We start from the raw sequence: 22,583 nt of genomic DNA on the forward strand, positions 1-22,583 counted from the left end.
TTTGTTTAGTCTATAACAAAGGGTGGGTAAAGTACAGCCTGTAGGCTGGATCCAGCCTGCCAACTGATTGGATCCGACGTGTGGACAGGTGCCTGCCAATTGATTGGACCCGACAACTGCCCCTGTGGTATTCCCCGGGGGCCAAGCTCTGCCTGGCCCCCCCTGGAGTGTGCATGGCTTCCCAGCTGGGCTGCTCCTGCTGCGGCTGCAGCTGCCTGGGTACTGCTCAGCTCCTCCTGCCTCCACCAGCTCCTCCTCCTCCTGCCCCTGCTGCACCACTCTAGGCAGCAGGCAGCACAAGGAAATTGTGGGGACATGTGCCAGGTGGGGGTGAGGGGGAGCTGCAACTGGAAGGCTCCTGCCCCAGTGTGCAGGGCTTCAGCTCCAGCTCCAGCTTCCAGTCACCTTCTACTCACTTAGCCACCTGCAGGTGGGTGATCATCATGCCAGGCAGTCAGAGTGAGTGGAGGGTACCACACAATGGGGCAGGAGCTGCCCAGTTGCAGCTTCCCCACCATTTGGCTGGGCATGTGATGCCTGGCATGTGTCCCCATGGCTTCCCCACATTACCTGCTGCCCAGAATGGTATAACAAGGGCATGAGGAGGAGGAGCTGCTGGAGGCAGGGGAGCCGAGTGATACCCAGGTGGCTGCAGCTGCATTGGGAGCAGCCCCACCAGGAAGCTGTGTATGCTGGCCAGGGATGTGGCAGGTGCTGGTGAGAGCAGGCTCAGCTCAGCCCCATGCGGAGCACTTTGGGGGCAGTCACATGTCAGATGGCATCAGGGGCACAGACTGCACCTGCACCTGTATCACACCACCCAGGCTAACTCTGCTGGATGCACCCCCTGCCCCTCCCTCCCCCTGCCCCCAACCAGCTCCCAGGACCTAGTGCACAGGCAGCGCCCCACACATGGATGTACACCTCTCCCTTCCACCCCCAACAATCACCTCCCAACACCTCCCTACCCCCCTCCCAATATACAAGAGTAAGACTTTATTTTGAGCTATTGTGCAATCAATCACCTCTACATACACTACTAAAAAACCATAAATAAGGAAAAAAATGTTTTTTGCAATAAAATTAAAATGTTGTAGTAAAAACCAAGCATCTACTATATGATTTTTTAAATTTATAATTTGTTAAAATATCTTCTGAAAGAGTTTATGTGTGCAGCCCTTGACAGCTCACCAAACTTGTTAAGTGGTGAAATAATCGCCCAACCCTGGTCTGTAAGATGCAAAGAACAAAATAAAATATATTTTGCCCTGCCTTCTACCTGACTTATAAAGTTAACTAGGTTTCTCTTCCCTCGAGCAGCTGGTCTGCTGGTGCAGAGGCTGATAGTGCCTGGTTCTTTATGCCCTGGCTTCTGGCTGATGGGAGAGGCTCCTTCTATTTTTGCTCATAGTTTCAGGAGGAGACACTTGTGGGGAGGGGGAGGAGGACAGATCATGGAGGAGCTTCTCACTTTGACTTGCACTTTAGCTTTTTATTCCCTGCCTCCCCCCTCTGTGGAGAACATGGGATCCAGCCCTCCAGGCAGTGCGCCAATAGCCAAATTATGCAAATAACTAGTTATGCAATTAAGTGGAGCAACAGCACATACAGGCAGATAGGCCCAGATCAGTGCTGTATGATTAGCAGTTCAGTGACAGGCCTTCACAGTGAGTGACAGGCACCATCTGAGGGGGAGATGCCCAGGTCTGCAGGGACTGCCTGTGAGCTCTCCCATCTAGGAGTCTGTCAAGTTCAGAGCAGGTGAAACCTAAGTGCCACCTCCTGTGGGGAGCACTGGGAGACATGTGAGGGCTTCTTTCCTGCACTGGTGCTGGCTTGTCTCCTCTTGCCACCACCTCTCCCATGCTGATGTCAGGCCCGGTAGGACAGCTTGCCTTTCAGATGGGAACGTGGTTCTCAGGCAGGATTCGTTCTCTGTCTTGGCTCTCAACTCCAGCACGAAGCACACGTGTGATCCAGGAGCAGATTTCTCTGTGGCACTGCCTTTTAGCTCAGGAAAACCAGAGTTGGCTGGCATTCAGAAGGAGGCAGGGAGTACACGTGTGGCTGCACTTTGCAGGCATCCTGCTTCCCTCTAAGAAAGTGCTCTGGCAGCCGGCCCCAGTGCAGTGCCGCCTCAGAGCCAAGCATGGAGAGGCAAGCAGAAACGAGGGCAAATGGGTCCGCAGGAGAGTTCGGCCAGCAGGATCCCAACCAGGTCAGCCTGGGGCTCTGCCAATCCAAGGGCTCATGAACAGGCTTCAGGGATAGGTAGGGGTTGCCAACCCTCCAGCATTGCCCTGGAGTCTCCAGGAATTAGATATAAATCTCCAGGAGACAGCTGAGAGTCACCCATTCATTAAAATAAATATTAAAATGGTGACTCGAACTTATACAGTAGTCCAGGGTTTTTTTAACATGTAATAGTAATGTGCAGTTGCCTTCCTGACATAAAGTCTACACACCATAATCCATAATTGATATATGCAAGCACATGGGGACATTTGCGTTGTGTATCGCCAACACCTTGGCATTCCGGAAACCTCCCAGAATAGATTCAAACAGAGCTGGCAACCCTAGGGATAGGAGCTGTGTGCAGGCCTCTTTCTCACCATGGGTTCACACCAGATGAAAAAATAGAGGCTGCCTCCACAGCAAGTAATCACCAAAGGCTGTGGCAAACTCCTCCTTTTCATTTGCCTTTGCAGTCTTTTAATTCCCCCCGGGGGCCCAATTTATCTGGTGCCCTCTGCAGTTGTATCTTGTGTGTGCCATCAAGGCCAATTAGTTGTAGAACACCAGCATGGTGACACTGGAACACATGAGACATGTCCTGACAAGCAAACACATGCAAGGGTGTGGATTTCCTGAGTGACAAATAGCAGTGGCACATATCTGTGCCACTGCTATTGCACCCGGGCATGCCCCTGCATTCATGCACTGGCTCATGGCAGTGAGCCGGGTGGGGTAGGGGAGGCTGGGGCCAGCACCTGTGACATTACCTGGAGTCCTGGTGGCCTACCAGGGCAGCAGCAGAACTGAGCCAGCTGCTCATAGCCTGGCTGGCAGCCAGAGCATGGCTCTGGCCAGCCAGGATCTTTTGCTGGGGGCATACGCCGCATGCACTGCGCCACTTTTTTCAGCGGCAGGTTTTTTTTTTTGACACCAAGATGTCCCAATGACACGCTTCAAATTAGCAGCATGGCGAAAGGGTAGTTTTGAATGGCTTTGAGGTGCCGCAAACTGCATGTGCACACTTGTCAGGATGCACCCATGTTGGGCAGGCATAAGCAGACGCATAACTAGCACTTTTGGTGCCCTGGGCAGAGATGCTTTCAAGTTTGGGGGAGAGGAGGGTGCCAAGAGGAGCAGGAAGGTGAATGCCAAGTGCAGCCTATGAACTGCTTGGTGCTGCCAGTGAGGGGGCTGCCATTCTGGTGCCTGCTCTAATCAGTGCCCAGGGCTAGTGTCCTGCACTACCACTCCTAGTTACATTACTGGGTGTAAGTGACTGCACTAGGTACAAGGCAGTGGAATATTGATTGAATATTAGACAAAGCTAATCTGATCCTACAGGCATGTCTACACTGCCTCTGGATTATGGTAAGACTGGGCGTGCATCAATAAATACACCCAAGACAACATGCTGTTTGCTGTTCGCTGAGAGCCACTCTAATGCAGCTGCATGATACCTGTTTCAGTAGACATCTCCTCGATGTGTGTCCTTCTGTCAAATTGTCTACATTATGCTTTTCCCTTTTGGTATCTGAACCCTGTGTGGAGCACCTCCAGCTGAAAAGCAGTCCCCAAAATGTGCAAGCTGTGCTCATAGCCATCAGTAGTCAGCAATGTGTCAATACAGTGGGAACACAGGAGGCAGATGGCAAAAGCCATTTCATAACAGTCAGCAGCCTCTGGAGCTGTGCTACCGAGTGAAATCCTGAACACTCAGCCAAATACACTTTTGGAATGAGCTGCGATCAGGGCACAAGCATGAATACTGCCAGGTCAGTGCTCCCTGCCAGTTTCCCCAGCACAAACCCTACACCGTTCACTACAGCAGGAGGCGATTTAGAACATATGGGGCCAGGCTCTCAGCTGATATAAACTGGCACAACTTCCTTGATTTCAACAGAGCCTGGACTGGACATGCCAACTGAGCTTCTGGTCCATAAAACTTTGCGATGCAGTGTCTGTATAGGGGTGTCCAAGAATACAGAGAGGGTTTCTTTTTTTTTTTCTTTTTAATTTCTGTAATAGGCATTGTTGCTGTTCTCTGCCACAGGCAATTTATTCACGTTCTGGATCATGGCGTTTGAATGGCTCTTTGTATTTCCACTGCCTCTCTTGTGGAGGAGCATGGCCTTGTTTGCACTGTGATTCATAGCATGAGCCGCAATGAGGAACACTCCCTTCCATGCCCTGAGGTCTCTCCTGGAAACCAGACAGGATGTACCCTGTAGCATACACTTCACTCCAGAGAGCAGCCTGTCCAGCTGGGGACAGGGGTATAAGCAGGTTTTTCATGGGCTTCCTGGGCAGCTTTAATCTCCCTGTCATAGGCTTCACCAAAGCCAACATCCCGTTTTTGTGTTTACTGCTCTGAGAAACCTGAGTCCCACCTGGTTTATTTTCTAGAGATTGTACATATTTGTTTTAGCCAAGCCTCTTTGCTTTTGGAGTAGCCTTTTCTCCTGCTGTTGTCTTGGCCCTGGGTCCAGTTCTTTTCCACAGTTACATAATTTCCTTTCACTTTGCTGTATTTTCCAGGGAGATGGTTCTCTAATGACCTCTCAAGTATTAAGGGCCAGAGGGTCAATGGTGCTCAGCTTGGGAGATACAAGATGCTCCTTTGAAAATCCAAACCCCATTGTGTGTCTGCTGAGGTCCTGGAAACTGGTCCCACTGCCCTGCTTCTCTTGCCATTGGCTTTTCTAGTCTAAAATAAGTTGAGACCAAAATGCTCATTTAACCCCTGTTTGCAGCATTCCCTATACCTGGAAACTGGACTTGTTCTGTGGGTTTTATTTTCAAAGCATCGGTGCTTCTACTCAATGCCAGTGGGTGCTATCAATGTTCAGCCCCTCAGAAATTCATTCCTGAATGGACATGCCAAGCCCATTTTCATGCATCATCATCCAGAGACAGCTGCTATGATCCATGAGCCAGTCAGAGTTGTGTTCAACTCTCTCACCCTCTGGTGGAAGTGACTCCTGGCGTGTCTCACTGTGATCTTATTTTATTTCTGGAATGCAGAAATGGAAGTGGCCAGGGTTGCTGTATCATTTCCTGCTGATGTGAAGACTGATGTGGATTTAAATGGCATTGTGTAGCGGAGAGTGCACCCCTGTCCAATGCACTGCAGACAGGATGCCCTATGAGTCTTATAATTAGCTTCCCACTGGCCAGCTTCCAGTGGGAGGATCTTGGCCATACGCCTACTTTATGGAAATAAGTGACGCCTCCCTAGCTTGCTTGTGTGGCCATTGGATAAGGGCAAGTGAGAATCGGCAGCATCCGAATCCCAAGCCTCTGGGCTTTGGCCTGTAAGTAGGATGTCTGTCAATGGATTTGGGAGTATCTGAAGCCCCAGGCTGAAAAGTCTGGGGTGGAGGATACTTGCAGCACCACATATGGTGTTTGAAAGATTGAGTGTTGCTCAGTAGAGAGAATTCAGAATTCATTTGGCTAATTTGACCTGAAACATGAAAAATTTCCCCCCCACAGAAAAAAATTCCTGCTAAGGCAGCAGGGCCTGAAAGCTGAAAGTGCCATAAAAATAAGGCAGCGCCTAATCTGCATAATTGATACATAGGCATCATCTCATTTGCATTATTATTCTAGTCTCCTCCTCCTCTCCAAAGATCTGCTCTACCACGTTCGACTCACTGTGACCCCCTTCACTCATTTCAAGTTTTCCCTCTGGTCCCCTCAGTCTGTCTCACTCATCTCCTGGCCAATGCACCATATCACGTGTTTCCTGATTACAGAGACCTGCCTGACAGCATGCTTCTCCCACCCATCCCTGGCTATTGTGAATTAGGAGGCTGGTTTGAGAATCCTCAGAATTCAGGAAGAATTAAATATCTTTCAGATGTACTCAGATCAAGTTTCTGAGGAAAAGGGCTAGAAACTATCCTATGTATTTAATTTTTCAAACACAAGCTGAGATTCTCAAACTATGTTCTGATTGCAAACACCATTTACAATGAGATTTATGAGCACTGCTACTGCTCAGAATTTGAATCCTCCCCTGAAATGAACAGTGCGAATAGCACTTCTGCCTCTATAGTGGGCTAGCGCTCCAAATCCAGATCCCAGTGCCGTGGTTTAAACATGTTTCTGATGTCCTTTTCAACAGTACTGCACAGTATTGCATAGTACCTTATCTATCTATGGTGCATCTCCCACACCCCCATGTCATTCATACTGAGAACTGCGTGAGGTATCTAAAAAACAGGTAGCTTGTCTGAATATTATTAAGTGTGCAACTCAAACGTTAGGAAAGGTCAGAGTTAAGGTTGCCTGCATAACCTCAGTTTACTTGCCCCCCCATGCTTATGCTTGATGACAGTATCTGATGAAGTGAACTTGGGTTCATGAAAGCTTGTGCTCTCTCTCTCTCTCTCTCTGCACACATATATCTTATTTAGTTAGTCTATAAAAGTATGTATCTATCCTGCCTTCTGACTGACTTCAGACTAACATGGCTAGCTACCTGTCACAGTTTTTAATGACACAATCACAGAACCTCTGTCTCAGTTGAGAGAATGCATCTTTTGGGGGGAAGAATCAAGGTCTTTAGTGAAGCAAGCTGCTTCTTTAGGATTCCTGCTTCATTGCTGCAAGAGCTGGATACTGGGGAGTGAAGGAGGCAGGGGCCTGAAGGAAACCTGGTTTCCAGGTTAAGGCAACTGAATGCTACCCTGAGAGTTGGGGTCTATGCCTGTTCTGCCAAAAGCAGAGGTGCTGCTGTGCAAGTCTCTCGAGCCAGCCTTTTCATAATCAGCCACTTCATTGCCTGTTCCTCATTTTCTGGATGCCCCGCTTGAGACTTAGGAGTCGCATTTTTTGCAAAAGCGCTGAGAGTCCAGAGAAGAGCCACGCGCATGATCAGAGGTCAGGGAAGCAGACCCTACGATGACAGGCTGAGAGCCCTGGGGCTCTTTAGCCTGGAAAAGCGCAGGCTCAGGGGTGATCTGATGGCCACCTACAAGTTTATCAGGGGTGACCACCAGTATCTGGGGGAACGTTTGTTCACCAGAGCGCCCCAAGGGATGACAAGGTCGAATGGTCACAAACTACTACAAGATCGTTTCAGGCTGGACATAAGGAAGAATTTCTTTACTGTCCGAGCCCCCAAGGTCTGGAACAGCCTGCCACCGGAGGTGGTTCAAGCGCCTTCATTGAACACCTTCAAGACGAAACTGGATGCTTATCTTGCTGGGATCCTATGACCCCAGCTGACTTCCTGCGCTTTGGGCAGGGGGCTGGACTCGATGATCTTCCAAGGTCCCTTCCAGCCCTAATGTCTATGAAATCTATGAGTGTGCACAGCTACAATGGAAGTCAATACACAACCATGCTCTGAATATATGAAATGCTATGTAATGGAAAATCCAGCCCCAGGTGTCTCAGATTGGGCACCCAAAGTTAAGGGCCACTTTAGGAGGCCCTTAGTGCCTCTTAGGGCTGTAACGTAAGGATAATACCAACGCCTCCTATCCCAGGCCTCTTGTGAGCACTTACTGATGTTTGTGAAGCACTTGAGTACTATAGGGATGAACTCCACAGAAAAGCCTGTTAGGAAACTTAGTGATTCTGTAGAAGAGCAGGGTTTGAATGGTGCACAGTAAAGTAGGCCTGGGGCTGCTTATGAGGCTGAGTAGAATAGCTGCTTTCATTAAGAAATGGTATCTTTGCTGTGCATTGAATGAGGAATGGAGCATATGTGGGGAAAATTGTCTGTGATCATGTAAAAAAAGACAGTATCACAATGTATTTACATGAGGAGGCTGAAATAGTGTTGCCAGGCAACTTCAGTTTTGGCATTTCCTAACTTCTAACTACAATAGAACTGAGATAGCTCATAGGGTTCAGTTCCTGACCCCCTAGAAAGGTGAGGGTTTGCAAAGTAACCAGGGGTGTCCAGATCCACAGATGACAGCAACATGGGATTGCTGAGGAGGTGCTCCAGCTGTTTGCTGTGGTGCTACTACATGAGGCACTATTCCTACAATCGATTGTGCAGGATCATGGCTGTGTGCCAACTGAATGGAGAAATGGCACCCTATGAAATACACAGTAAAGATGTGAGCGGTTCATCCTGAACTAAGCAGGTTGTGAACCACATGGATAGGAATGATTCAGGTTCTACTGTGCTTGTCTTTGTAACCTTAATGTTGTCTTCTTGCAGGGGAGTGTTGGGAAGTTATGTGTGTACATAAAGGGAGTGATCAGACATAGGACTATTAGAGCCCTGCAAGACCTCTTCCTCTTAAGAGCCTCTTTGTTGTCCCCCAATGGGACTTAGCCACCTCTTGGCCAGTTTCCGCCCGTGCCTCTCATGTCTTCCCTGCTACTCACCTCTTGCACCTTGCATTCTCCCTCTGCCTCTTGTTCAGCAGCTCCTGCAAGATGAATGAGAGCCGGGTTGATGGGTGCCTCTGAGCAGCGCGTCTCAGCCCCTGGATCTCCAGGTCTCTCTGCTGCAGCAGCAAGCGCAGGACATGGCTGTTGTCGTCCTCCTGCAGGACTGTCTTCTGCACTGCAGAAACTCTGCAGGGGAATGGGGTGAGCCCAGTCAAATCATAAAAAATCCAAGCTGGGTTGACTGTGAGACAACCCATGTTGCATATTGTGGGTGAGATGCTCATTCAAGTGGCTAAGTAAGGAGCTAGGAACCTTATTTTAAAGGCCAGTTTTGAAAAGCTTTGTCAAGGTGCTTTTCAAGTAAGCATTAATTGTGCAAAGTATGGGAAGGATGAAGCATTCCAACAGTTTGGAGAGGTGCAGTGAGGTGAAGTGACTTGCCCGTGGTCACAACAAATCTGTAGCAGAGCCCAGCGCTCTCCCCCTCAGCCTGACTGGAATCAGCACCTGAATGAAATCTCTCAGTTTTGTCCTCATTTGAAACAGAGGGTAAGAGTTTGTTTCATTATAGTCCACAGGGAAGTTCAGAGCCATTTACTTCCACCATGCATGGAGGAATGCTCCCTCACACCCCATGTCAGGAAAAGCTTGCAGGCAGATCAAGGGAAGACTGGCTTTATGTGGGAACTACTCCTAAAGACCAGACTTTTTAAGTGATGTAGCTATCTAACTCTCATTAAAAGCATGGGTTAGGGGTTTTATTACCTTTAAAAATCCAGCCCTTAGTGATGATTTCGTATTTATTCAGTGCCTTATCATATTCTCCATTTATAGGAGCAGGACATTGGCTACCACAGTTCCTCCACTTTACCTGTAGCAGGTTAGGGTGTTATGTCTTGTGTTGTGTCAGGGTTGATGGTAATTTCACTAAGAGGTTAGATTATAGATTTGTATAGGATCTTTTGGATAAGGATGCTCCTGCCTCAGACAGGAGGTTAAACTAGATGACCTCTGAAGGTCCCTTTCAGCCCTACTTCTTTGTAATTCTATAAGAAATCCTCTTCTTTTAGGCCTCTCTTGTTTTTGTTCCCCATTTTCCCCTTGCCCCATTCTCCTCTTCTGGTTAGTTTCCATCTTCCTGGTCTATACAGGTTTCCTCTGCTCTTCACTTCATCTCCTTCTCTGCAACAACTCCCAGTTCTCATCACTCCTGCAGACTTCCCTTCCTTCCTCGCTCCATTCTACCTGCTCTCATGATCAGTGATCAGCTGGTTAATGTGGACATGGAAGCATTAACATTTGGGTCCCCAGCATCAGCAAATATTCCAGTGTGGGGAGTTCATACCCCTGAGTCACTTTTTCAGGCAGGGGAGTAACAGGTAGTTTTTGCACCCTGGGTAGTGGTGGTGGTTGGGACAAAGGAAGTGGCTGCACTGGCAGAGGCTGCCAACTTTGTGCCCCCTCTAAGACAGTGCATGCCCTGCTTTCCCACCACTCATTATACGACTGGTTTCAAGCTGTGCAGACTCAGGCAAACATTCTAGCATCACTTCCAATCAGGATATATTTGCAAAGTTATCACGGCAGCTATGAGGATTAGAAATCTTTATTTATTTTTTGCTTTCCAACAGAAAACTTGGATTTATGCAGAATCTGAAGATGATCTGTAATCTATTTAAATGCAGATTTACAATCTAATTGCTGCAATTTAGCAGGAGACAAACCTTTAGGGGAGCTTTAGGTGGGTCGGTAGCAGCTGGAAAATGAAAGGTCTCAGGAGCTCTGGGGTTATTAATGATGCTGCAGGTCAAGAGGCAGTACCAGAAAATGAACCCAGCTAAGCTCCAGTGGAAATAGTCATCTTTGCAACGATGCTGACTGAGTCCCCACTTGTCCTTGGCTCTTCCTGGTTTATATTGATGCTGCATGATTCTTGGAAATTCACATACTCTTATTGCTCTTAAGACCTGATTTTAGGCATTTTGGGTGCGTCTCCATGAGGGTGCACATGCATTTCCCCGGGGACCAATAGCAGTGGTAGATAGTTGTGCTGCTGCTACTTGCCCCTGGGGAACACTCTGACACAGCAAATTGCCCCAGGTGGGGTAGGAGAGGCTGGGGCCAGCACCTGGGCTGGCCCCACCAGCCTTACCCAGGGCCTGGAAGGCTTCCTAGGGCTGCAGTGGTGGCAATCTGGGTGCGTGGAGCCTGGCCAGCAGCTGGAGCATGGCTCATGCTACCCAGGCTTCAGTTTCGGTTCACCATGTGCACTGCCCTATTTTTTTTTCAAGCTTTTTTTTAGATACCGGGAAATCCCGGTATCTAATTTTGGCTCGGCACTGCAAATACGTAGCATGGAGAAGCTTTTCATGTGTGCTGTGTGCATTTTACAGTGCCTCAAAAGCCTCTGAGGCACCACAAAGCACATGTTCCTGCACATCAACCCAAAGATTCTCATTGATTTGATGGGCTTTGGGTCAGGCCTGTTGGAGCATGGCATGTACACATGTAATGACAGCTCACAGAAGTACAAACAAAAACCATAGGGCAAAGCTGATTCATCTTATCAGGAAGGAAGAAAAGGATGAAGGAAGCTATTTGTGATCTGGAACATTCTGCTGGGGCAAAGCTGGGAAAGGATCCATCTTTCGAGTATGTAACAGGGAACCCATACCCTTCTCACTAGGAATGGGGAGCATAGGTGGGACAGATGACAGGAAGCTTCATGGCAAAAGGCAGCAGGTGCAAGCCACCCATGTAAACTGAACCACTAGCCAACAAGGGCAAGCAGCTGATGAGGGAACCAGCAGCACCTGGGCCCTGGGAATGGAGAACTGGGTCATATAACCAGAAGAGAGCTGGGCTTGTGACACATAAGCCCAGCCTCTAAATATGGAAAAGGCAGTCTGACCCTGGCTGCCACAAAGCAAGGAGCTCTGAGTAGAACTGAATATAAGCAGGAATGAGGCCAGCCAGGGCAAGGTACCTGGTACACTTCCATTGTAGCTGGGGAAACAAGCCTGCCTAGGCAGGAGGGCTTGAGAAAACAGAGACCCAAGGAGGGGTTTATATTTGAGTTGGATCCATTTGGGTTGGTGTTTTGGATTCAAGTGTGATTGGAGGTTTGGGTAGTGGCAGTGAGGGAGGTTTGGAGGTCATGTGATAGTGTGCCAGATCCTGCAGAGCATGCAAGACCTGCTCTGGGCAGGGATGTGAAAGGCTGAGGCCTGGGAGCCAAGGGCTGAGGCAGCGGACCTGGGCTTAGGGCTGGGCCAGAAGAAAGGGACTTGGGGGTCATAATTGACCACAAGATGAACATGAGCCTTCAATGTGATGCTGCGGCTAGTAAAGCGAGCAAAACGCTGGGTTGCATCCATAGCTGCTTCTCAAGCAAATCCCACGATGTCATTCTCCTATTGTACTCGGCCTTGGTGAGGCCGCACCTGGAGTACTGCATCCAGTTTTGGGCTCCACAATTCAAAAAGGATGTGGAGAAGCTTGAGAGAGTCCAGAGGAGAGCCACACACATGATCAGAGGTCAGGAAAACAGACCTTACGACAACAGGCTGAGAGCTATGGGACGCTTCAGCCTGGAAAAGTGCAGGCTCAGGGGCGATCTGGTGGCCACCTATAAGTTTATAAGGGGTGTCCACCAGGATCTGGGGGAACATTTGTTCACCAGAGCGCCCCAAGGGATGACGAGGTTGAACGGTTATAAACTCCTGAAAGACCGTTTCAGGCTGGACATAAGGAAAAATGTCTTTACTGCCTAAGCCCCCAAGGTGTGGAATAGCCTGCCATCGGAGCTGATTCAAGCACCTACTTTGAATGCCTTCAAGAGAAAATTGGATGCTTATCTTGCTGGGATCCTATGACCCCAGCTGACTTCCTGCCCCTGGAGCAGGGGGCTGGACTCGACGATCGTCCGAGGTCCCTTCCAGCCCTAATGTCTATGAAAACTATGAAAGGGACGTCAAGGCAGAGACAGCTGAAATCCCAATAAGTGCTTTGCAGCCTGAGTGGGGACTGCCTTAAAGGGGAAGAACCCCTTGAGGGAACACCGAGACCCCTGGGACTGAGTATGGGCAAAGAAGCGTAAGGGTGGAGCTAAAAGTGTGGAGCACCACAGAAACTACTCCCTGCCTCCACGCACTGCTTCCCCAGAATAATGGCAGTAAACATCAAGGCTAAGTACAGACAGTCAAACGGCTGAGGCTGAATCAATTCAGCCTTTGCAGGTTAGTCTAAACTGCAGAGATTAAACTGAGAAATAACTGGGCAGGCATTCACTTTTGATTCAGGGAATGCAGCCACATGCCTGCAATGGCTCAGGCCAGATGCCAGGGGGCAATAGAGCACAGCTTTCTGGCACACAGCCAGCATAAGCCATGTGTTCGCTTCCTTTTTCTGCTGCCCCCAAGGTCTCTGAGATTTGTAGTCCACAATCACAGCAGCAGGACTCTGCGGGTTGCTCATCACTTCCTCTTCCAGCTCCCAGGCGCCTCTAGGATTTGTTGTCCACAGTCACAGCCAGCAGTAAGAAAGCATCCTGGGATACTGGGGGACTGTGATTTAACTTGAACCAGGGGTCTGGGACACAAGTTTCAGTTAAGTCTAATACTGTACTCAACCAGGTTTATCTTAAATCGGTTTCCACTGAGAAAACTGGTTTATGTGCACTGAACTTCTGTTCTGTTACAGGTTTAAACCAGTTTCTGATCACTTAAACTGATTTATGTGTACAGGCAACCCCCACTTAGCGCTCTTAATTGGTTTCTGAAAAACCAAGCGTTAAGTGAAACCGAAAGTATTTGATGACCCAAGATGGTGACTGCAATTATTTTTAATGACCCAGGATGGTGACCACGAGTGTTATAATTAAACTTGCTGAGTGCTAAGTGAAGTCAGGAATCAATTTCAAATGAGTGTTATAGTGAAATAGCGCTAAGTGAAACAGCATTAAGCAGGGTTGCCTGTAACTTCTGTCCCTAGCTCAAAGGTGTGGAAGGTGAGAGACTGGAGATGAGGGATGAGGTTGGGGAGTGTGGCAGGCAGGTCTGATTCTAAGGGCCATCAGGTGCTTGTGTGGACCCACGAGCTTGCTACAGAGCACTTGCTTATGTTTAAATTTAAAGTAGTTTAAAATAAAAAGGTGGGGTGCTGAACACCTTCCTCATTTTCCTCAAGCAACACAAAAAATGAGAAACGCTGCGATTGATTCTTGTCAGGTTTGCTCTCTGAATAGTTATAAAAGCCTTCTAGCTACTTGATCAAGAGGGATGGGCTTTGCTTGCATCATTGGTGATGCGTAGGGGATGCACCCCCTGAGATTGGCAGTGCACCCCCTGACAGAAGTGCCGCTGACACTGCTGGCAGCACCTGCGAGTGCTTGTTGCTTGCCACCCCCTCACCGCTGATACCCCTGCCTGCGGGAGTTCCCTGCTCGCCATCATCATGCCCCCACCACCACCATCACCGCTGCTGCCTGCAGGTGGTCACTGTGCCCCACCAGCCTCAAGGGGTACGCATCATTTGTGGCTTGCATCATAAGGGGTCTTGGGTTCCCATCTCACACAAGACCCAATGCATTTCCTTTTAGTTTCCTTTTAGTTCTCGCTGATCCAGATGGCCTTTTGAGGTCCCTCCCAGGCTTTTCTCCTCCCTGTTTTCTTCCTTTTTCACTTATTCCATCATTCTTCATACCTCTCTTTGTTTGCTAAGATAGGCTGCTCTGCTCTGGGGAGGCCTCAATCCTGCAAGGTACTGAGGAGTCTAGCTCCCTTCCAGTGAAGCCTCCAAACAATATGCTTAGCTTTAAGAACACAATTAGTCCTTGTGACTGTCAGGACACAGTTCAGCTGTATAAAAGCAAGTGCTCTGCTGCTTCAGAGCTAACACTCTTAATCTGTTGCAGTTTCTCTCATGGCTTTTTTTTAAACCAAGCATTTGTTTTCTAGTGGCTGATTTGGTTGTGTTTTTTTAAGGGGGGTTGCAGCTAGGGAGCATAGAGGCGTACGTGTGACTGCTCTTGTTTCAAATAGCTCCCTCTCTTTCTTGGGCACAGGGCCCACCTGTGCCTCATGCTGGGCAGGAGCATTTCCCTTTGCAAGTCATCCCAGGGAAAGAATAGCACAGTCAGGTATGAACTCAGTGTGAATAATGCTGGCAGAATCAAACCCTTTGCAGCCTGTTCCAGTACCGCAAGGGGTGTGGGGGAAAATGGAATGTGCTGAATTCATAGCACTTATCTTCCCCAGCAATTAGAGAGGAAAACACCTTCCTTGGTACCAGATTTCTCTTCCTTCTCCATTAGCTGGCAGCATCTTTGTATCTATAGCAGCACCTCCTTGCAGATCAGCATCCTGTGTGCAAGCCACTGATGAGAGCCCATTATGATCCCCTCTGTGCCAAAACAGGGAACAGGTGGTGTTCTAGCTCCTACCTCTGGAGCTGTGGCTTTTTAATTGAAGCTGTAGTAGGTCATGCTTGTATTTTTGGGGGTCTGTGGTTCAATATCTGGTGTATCAGCCAAGAGAAGAGGCAGTCATTTCTTAGGCACTCGGCACCTCTGTATCTTCTCCCAACATGCAGGTAGAAGCTGTAACTCAACATGTCATGTCTCAGTGCATCTGCAGAGAATTACTCCTTGCTACTGCCCCCAGCTATTGGAATTCCACTTCTGGCTCAAGCGGGAGATGGCTACGTTTGTAGGGGCTGGGCTTGCATATTGCTGGAAAGCAGTGATAGGGGCTGGACAAGTTTTATTGCCAGGCTTCCAGGATCTCTTCCCCATGGATATGTATCTGCTCCACAATCTCCTTTGCCAAGGCAGTGCCTGTGCATCTGTGGACAGATCCTATTCTATCAGGCATGTAAGTGAATGTAGGCACTGAACTGTGGTCCTATTCCACATTGCTCAAATTGCTGAAAACCTGTTAACACTGAAGCTGGGCAGGTCATTGTCTTCCTCCTTCTCCTCCTCCTTCCTGGTTTTGGTGATTTAGTCTTAAGGCTAAGATGAGGGCCCATTACAAACATGGGCATGATAATGGCTTTTCAGGGATTGGAGCAGGGTAGAATAGGAGTGCATGTAGGTACCTCTAAGGTAAACGAGGATTTGGCCCCTAGGGCCTGCATAAACATGCACGCAGGTGCCCAGACCCTAAATGTCATGGCTGGAGGTACTCATGCTTCTCATTCTCTCCACAGGTTCCTTTTTCCTAGGCCTGGTACTGATTCTTTGCCCATAAACTGGACTTGCCTCCCTGCCTAGTGCCACCCTAATGGTTCCTCCCTACATATTGAGACCTGTTGCATAGCTTTGCATTTCTTTTCCCCCTTGAGCCAGGTTTACAGTAGCTTGCTTTATTTATTTTTCTTCTTTAGAGCCCATTCTTTACTTCCCATATGCTGTAATAATTACAAGTGATAAGCTAACAGCTGGTCTGCTATTCTGGGCTCATCAGAACCACCCTCCGCCTCCTTTCTTCCCTCCCACGGCTCTGGGTCAGCTTTTTGGCTCTAGCAATCAGGAATTCCAATGATTTCTTAGACCCTCAAAGAACTTGAGCTTGTCCCCAGTCACCATCTGTCTTCCTCCCTCCCTTCTTCCATCTCCATACAACAAAGTGGTGGTTCTGTGATTGTATTATCCATCTGTTGCCATGGAAAAGCCTGAAATAGCAAAGGAATACTTTCCTTGCTAGGTGAAGGCCACGAAAGAGAGTGCGTGAAGAGTTTTTTATTCTCCACAGCACCAGTGTCTGATAATGATAATTGAGCAGATATCAATAATACCATGACAGGTGTACAGCACAAAGAACAATTTTGATGGGGTGTTGTATTCTAGGGCCTGCACATTATTTCCTTGGCTGACTTTTTTTTTTTTAGACTCAGTCTACAGATGCATGACTCACAGCAGCCTCACCCCCTGTGCTCCCAGTCTCCAAGAGCAGAATTCTAATCACTATACCAGTCCAAGTATTCCTGTGGCCAAAAGCATGAGGTTCCCTTATCATAGGAAAATAGGGCTGGAAGGAATTTCATAAGGCCATATAGTCCAGCTCCCTGCTCAAGACTGGATCATCCCTGCCTAAACCATCCCAGCCAAGTGTCTGTCCAAACTGCTTTTGAAAGTTTCCAAGCATGGAAAATCCACAACTTCTCTAGGCAGCCTGTTTCAGTGCCTGACTACTCTCACAGTCATATCCCTTTGTTATCAGGTCTCACCTTCTTCTTTGTACCCCACAAACCGCATTGGCCTAGTAGGCAGCTGCTGTTACTCCCTGGGACAGTAGGCAAGACCTCTATTCCCCTGAAACTGGAACTGGAATGGGAACTGGAACCAGATGTGCTCCTTGCTGCCAGGAACACCTGGCTGCCACCATTGCCAGCTGGTAAGCCAGGGAAGCCAGCCCAGGCTTGCCTGAGCCTAAAGGGGGCTGAACCACAGGGCCACCCAGGCCCTAGACTGAAGACTGCTGGGAGAAAGCCAGGCACAGCTCCAGGTGCCCAGCCAGGGCCCAACCCATGTGTCAGAACAGCAGAGCCCACCAGCTTGGCACTTGTGGCATCATAGATCAGACAGGGAGAGGAGAGCGGGGACTGGTGGGCCCAGAGGACAGCTGAGAAGGGAGAACCCTGGAGGGATGGCCCACAACACCTTAGCCTCCTGGTAGCCTGACCACACACCTGAAGTGCACTGTTACGGGATATCTACCACATCTGGCTGCAAGCACACCCATCAGTGACCACACTGAGCCACTGGGACTCCTGGGCATGGGGCAGTATGGAAAAGCCCCAGGGGAAAAGAGGCCAGATAGAGGAAGGGGAACCAGGAGTAAAGGAAGCAGACCCCTAAGCCCCAACACTTGAGAGTGAGCAGCTCAGCACAGGGGCAATGATGCCTTGCCCACCACTTAGCCTGATTCATGTTGAGTTACATTGTTTTGTTTTTGTTTAAGCATTTTTCCTCCAAGTGCAACAAGGTCATAGTTAGCAACTGTTACACTGGAGTGTCATCCCAGTTGTGCATCAAACCACTTACAACGACATCAAGGTACAGCCTGCAATCTATAAGAATACCTGAAAGGAAAGGGGTGGGTTGTAAGGGAGGGGAAGCCCCACAGAAGACACACCAAGGAGGTGTTCCCGGAGCTGGTAAGAACCACTGAGTGACATCACATCAGTACAGATAACACCCAAAGTCGTGGCTGGTGAGTAGGCTCAGGAGAGGGCCTATTTGAAATAGCTTTGTAGAGATTGAGAATTGCTCATTTTCTACCTCACTTACTCCCCATCCCCTCTCAAAATTCTAGCTTTGTATCCATTCCAATGACCCCTCTCCTCAGAGGGACTAAGGATGTGGTTCATCTGCTCTAGCTCTAGACAAAGGAAATCAAGTTCTATCCCCTGGTCTCTGGGGCACTACAACCTCTGTTGCTTTGGCAGAAAAAGGGATAACTCAGTGATTCCAAACTGGACACCCTGCATTTGATTCTCAGAGTTCCTGTTTTATCAGACTCAATGAGCATACATCCTGAGAGCTGAATCTCCCACTCTGAGCTTTGGCTGGTAGCTCACTTTCTTTATGAGACCGTTTATACTGAGACAAAAGTAATGGCCTACTCCCTCCTTAAAAATCTAGAGATGCAGGAGAGTGGGGAAAATGGGGCTCCATGGCATTTTGAAGGCACAATATAGATAGATAGATAGATAGATAGATAGATAGATAGATAGATAGATAGATAGATAGATAGATAGATATAATTTTTTTTTCAAAATTCCCCATTCTTCTTGGCATTCTGGGATAGGTATCTGTTACTTAACGGTGTCAACAACCAGGTGTTGTCTATGTGCTCACCACCCCAGTCAACCTAAGCCAGCCCAGGGTTAGAAATCCAACTCCCTAAAGAGATTCTGAAAAGGCACTCCAGGTGAAGAGAGAAGCTTGCAGCCACTGAATAACTTAATTTAGAGACAGAGAGATATCTCTTGTGGATAAGTGGGGAAAAAAGCCATGGGAGCAATTCTTATGTTGGGAGTTGTTATGGTATAAATGTGAAGAAGATCCCAGCTAACTTTGCTGTGAAGGGATAGAAGAGGGCCAGGTAGGGCCCTTGTACTGTATGATTTCTGGATGGGAACAATCTGCAACGTTATCATGGTCAGCTCCACTGTGGCTTACACTGTAATTGGGAGAAATATATTTGGGGTAGTTTGCCTCTCTGTGGGAGATTCCCTAGTAGAGTATCAATGCCAAAGGTCAACCTTGAAGAGCTGACATTAAAGATTTACAAACTAGAAAGGCTGGCTGGGTGGTAACAAACCAAAGAGACAGTTTGCTTCTCATTGGCTGATCACAGGCCAAGAACAAGTTCCTAGCCCTGCACCTGTCACAGTTTTGTTGCATTATCTTCAGCAAATCACTTGTCAGATCTGGAGATTATGCTTTGCAAGTGTTTTGAAGAGTAGTTGATTAATAAGCATTCAGTGCTTTGGAAATGTGAAGTACAATATATGTACTTGATAGGCATAAAATCCAAGTACAGATCCCAGGTATGGCCACATGTCACATGGGGAAGAAGGATACAAGAAATATCTTTGGGGTGTTAACAGTCTGTTGTTCAGTTGCACCTCTGTCAAACTCACCTGCACCCCTGGGCTGGATTCACACTGCAGGGCTCCCTGAGAGGTAGATCTAGACTGCAGGAAGTCTTCTGAGTCAGATCTGAACCCAGCAATGGTGGGGCAAGTGGTGGCAGTGGTGGGGCAATCAGCAGCAGCAGGATAAGAAGTGGTGTCAGAGACTCATGCAGCCATCACTTGCCCCTCTGCTGCTGACAAGCATGCCTGTTGGGGCTCCATTCCTGGGAATTCAGTGGTAGGTCCCACCTCTGCTCACCCCACCCTTGAAATACCAGCCACCCTGGGAACCCTGCAGGCCAAATGTTTGACACCCCTGCTCTAGGCTACTGCTACATAATGGATCACAAGTTCTCTTTGATGCAACCAGGAAAAAGATACTAGTGTCTTAAAGAAAATGAGCAGGGGAGACAGGGAATAGTATAAAAGGTAAAAGCGGTATCACTGCATCATCCTGTCTGATCTCACCCCTTCTATCAGCTAGGACAGAATGATTGGGGGTATCAGCCATGCAGCTAGTTTAGGAAGTTGTAAAAGCAGAAAAACATGAGACCTTTGAAAAGGTGCTGCCTCTGAGCAAACCACACTACTGGATTTTTAGACAGACCATGTAGAGTTTTGTAAGATAAATACAATAGGAAAAGGGCAAAGGATGAGAGCTCAATAGAGGGATATTTTGTGGTAGGATGTGCTACTGGAACTCAAGAAGAGCTATGTTCTGATCCCTTCCCTGCCACAAAAGTCTTGAGTGGCCCTGGGCATGTCATTTCAATGCTTGGAGTATAAAATATGATCAGTATAAAATAAGGTTGATGGTATTTACTTCCCTGGGGGGATTTGTGAAGCTAAATTAATCCATGCCTATGAGAGACTGTGCATGTGCAAAGCCATTATGTGGATGGCATACTGGGACACGCAAATCCCACTTACTCAGGTTGTTTCTCAGCAACGTCATAACAAGTCCAGTAGAATGTAGTGCTGTCTTCTGTCTCCCCCTCATCCTCTCTGCTGGGCTGTGTGCTTTTTTCTGCATCTGTGGGAAGAGTCTTGATATAGGTAATATTTTCTCTCAGGTCCTCATAAATATTGGAGCTGTGCCTGGGGAGATTGGCATTTTTCTCTCTTTCTCCTGCTGGATCATCTGCTCCACGGTACAGAAGCAAGTTTTCTGGAGCTCTCCTAGAAAAGGAAGAATAGGTGGGTGTAGTGGAGTGTCAGTCCCTCCAAAGGGAGTCGATGTGATGTCTTTCTCTCTTCCCTCTCATTGTGAGGTTCTCTGGCATCAGAAAATGACCCTGCCCTCTTAGGTCTACTGCTGTGCTTTGTATCCAGTCTCACTTCCTACCACTGGCTACTGATTCAGAGAGAATACAAGCTGTTACATACCCCAGCTCACATAGTCTTACCTCTATAGTTCATACGTTAAAATGTGGCAGTTCTTCCTTTTAGTGCTGGAGCTTCATTCCCTAATGTGTTGGCCAGAGGAGTGGCCATGCTATTACCCCAAGCCTTGATTCTGCTGCTGTTCTTCACAGTGAGCAATGCAGTTGACACCTGCTAGTAGCTACATATTAGGGCACTAGCATTATGTTGCTCCCAAGCGGTTGTTGTTATTATAGGGAGTGCCATGTGGTCACATGGTAGGGGAAATCTTGTTGGTAAAAGTTTGGTGTTCTTATGAGGTGTTCCTGCAAACAAGCCTCAACTGTACTTTATGTGTAGTCCCATTAGTTGTATCTTTAGGCACAGTCATCAACAAGGGGTTCTGAATAAGGAGCTAACCCTTCCTGGAGCAACCATAGCGTGCACTGTGCCTGAGAAACAACCTTATGAGATATGCATTATTCTGTTCCCACTTTGCTTCTTGCTGCAGGGAAGGAAACTTGAGGATAAAGGGATGAGGAATGGCATATCACAGCAGCATATTTCAGCACCCCCTGTGCTGGTTCAGCTGGTGCACTGTTGACTGACAGTGCCCAGAAGTCTTCAGCTGCCTGTCCCGACCTCCACACTACCTGTCCCTTGTCCCCCTAGCTCCAGAATAGCTCCCATGTGTATAATGGGAGTGCAGACTTTCCCCACACTGCCCTGTCAGTGTGCCTCAGCTGTGAAGGTGGGACATCCTTTAAGGGTAGAAAAAGAATAAAGTCTCCATGGCTTATTCTATCCCCATTCTCACTGCAGTGCCCAGAGGTGTAATGATGTGGCCAGGCCACTGGGGCAGATGACACACACAAGGGAAGTGGCAACTTCCAGTTGTTGCTGTCGCCAGCATGACTGTGTAACTGCATCTGGAGCCACTTTATTCCCTCTGCCCTGGGTACTGACTTTGAGGCATGGGTGCCTGGGGGGCATAAAATGGGTGCTGTTGCCAGGAGTCAGTGCCCAACGCAGATGCCCCATTCACCCCAGCCTCATTATCCCACTGGTAGTGCCTCCAGTTTTGTAGACACAATCCCCAACATTTAAACCTGGCCTGTAGGGAAAAAAAATGATCTGGTTAAATTGGTGCAAGCCCTTTGTATGGACACAGCTGTGTCCTTACAAAAGTGTTTAAATTGGAGTAGCTTGTTTTGATTAAGACCTTTTAGACCAATGTCCCTGTGCCTGCAGTAAGGGGTTGTTAAAACCTTTATGTAAACCGAGTATAGGCCAGGATTTAGATGCCTATGTGCTATGATTTGCATCTAAAAGAAATTAATAATGGGTGCAACACTGAGCCTTTGCAATTAGAGGCTGATTTTTCTATTTGGCCCCTGCATTCAAAGCTAAGCTGTGGAGAGCACAAGTGGGACCAGTGGTTTTATCCATTCAAAGGGCAGAATAGCTATGCATGTTTATAGACTGACTAAATAAGATATCTACCTGTCTGTTGATAGATATCTATATCTATCCATTTTATTTAAAATATTAAATGTCTATTTTTTTTAGTCTCTTGAGCTAGGCCTTGTAGCTGGACTGCATGCTGCACTAAGATGGCTGATATTGAGATGGGCCTCAGTCTGTTGTCTCCATCATCAGAAAACATCTTCGGCAATCCAGAAAGTTTCCATGTTATTTGTTGTTTTACTGATTGAATGTTTGTGATTGAGATATCAGAATATTGATGAATAAATGTTACATTTCATCACTTGAGAAGAGCAGACATCAGGTTGGGTGATCTTCTAGGTAGCACGTAACCCTTCCTAGACCTTTCCTATTGCAGATCTATCCTACAGATCTGCCAGTTGAATAGAAATGCACCCACCCTCCAGCATGATACGGTGATATACATTGGGAAGTAAGGTCTTGTCCTAACGTGTGTGAGATTTTTGAGGAAAGCCAAAAAGGGATTCTTTCTAATGGGA

General features: G+C 47.9%; 1 protein-coding gene across 1 annotated transcript in view; it reads right to left on the reverse strand.

The window, feature by feature from the left end:
* Positions 1-22,583, reverse strand: part of LMNTD2 (lamin tail domain containing 2) — a 48,937-nt gene that overhangs the window by 16,828 nt on the left and 9,526 nt on the right. Inside the window, exon 3 of the mRNA XM_059721334.1 lies at positions 20,167-20,415. Coding sequence (XP_059577317.1) covers positions 20,167-20,415 — 249 coding nt within the window. The remainder of the gene's footprint in view (positions 1-20,166; positions 20,416-22,583) is intronic.

This window comes from Alligator mississippiensis, chromosome 2 (assembly GCF_030867095.1).
Source record: "Alligator mississippiensis isolate rAllMis1 chromosome 2, rAllMis1, whole genome shotgun sequence".
Classification (NCBI taxonomy): domain Eukaryota; kingdom Metazoa; phylum Chordata; order Crocodylia; family Alligatoridae; genus Alligator; species Alligator mississippiensis.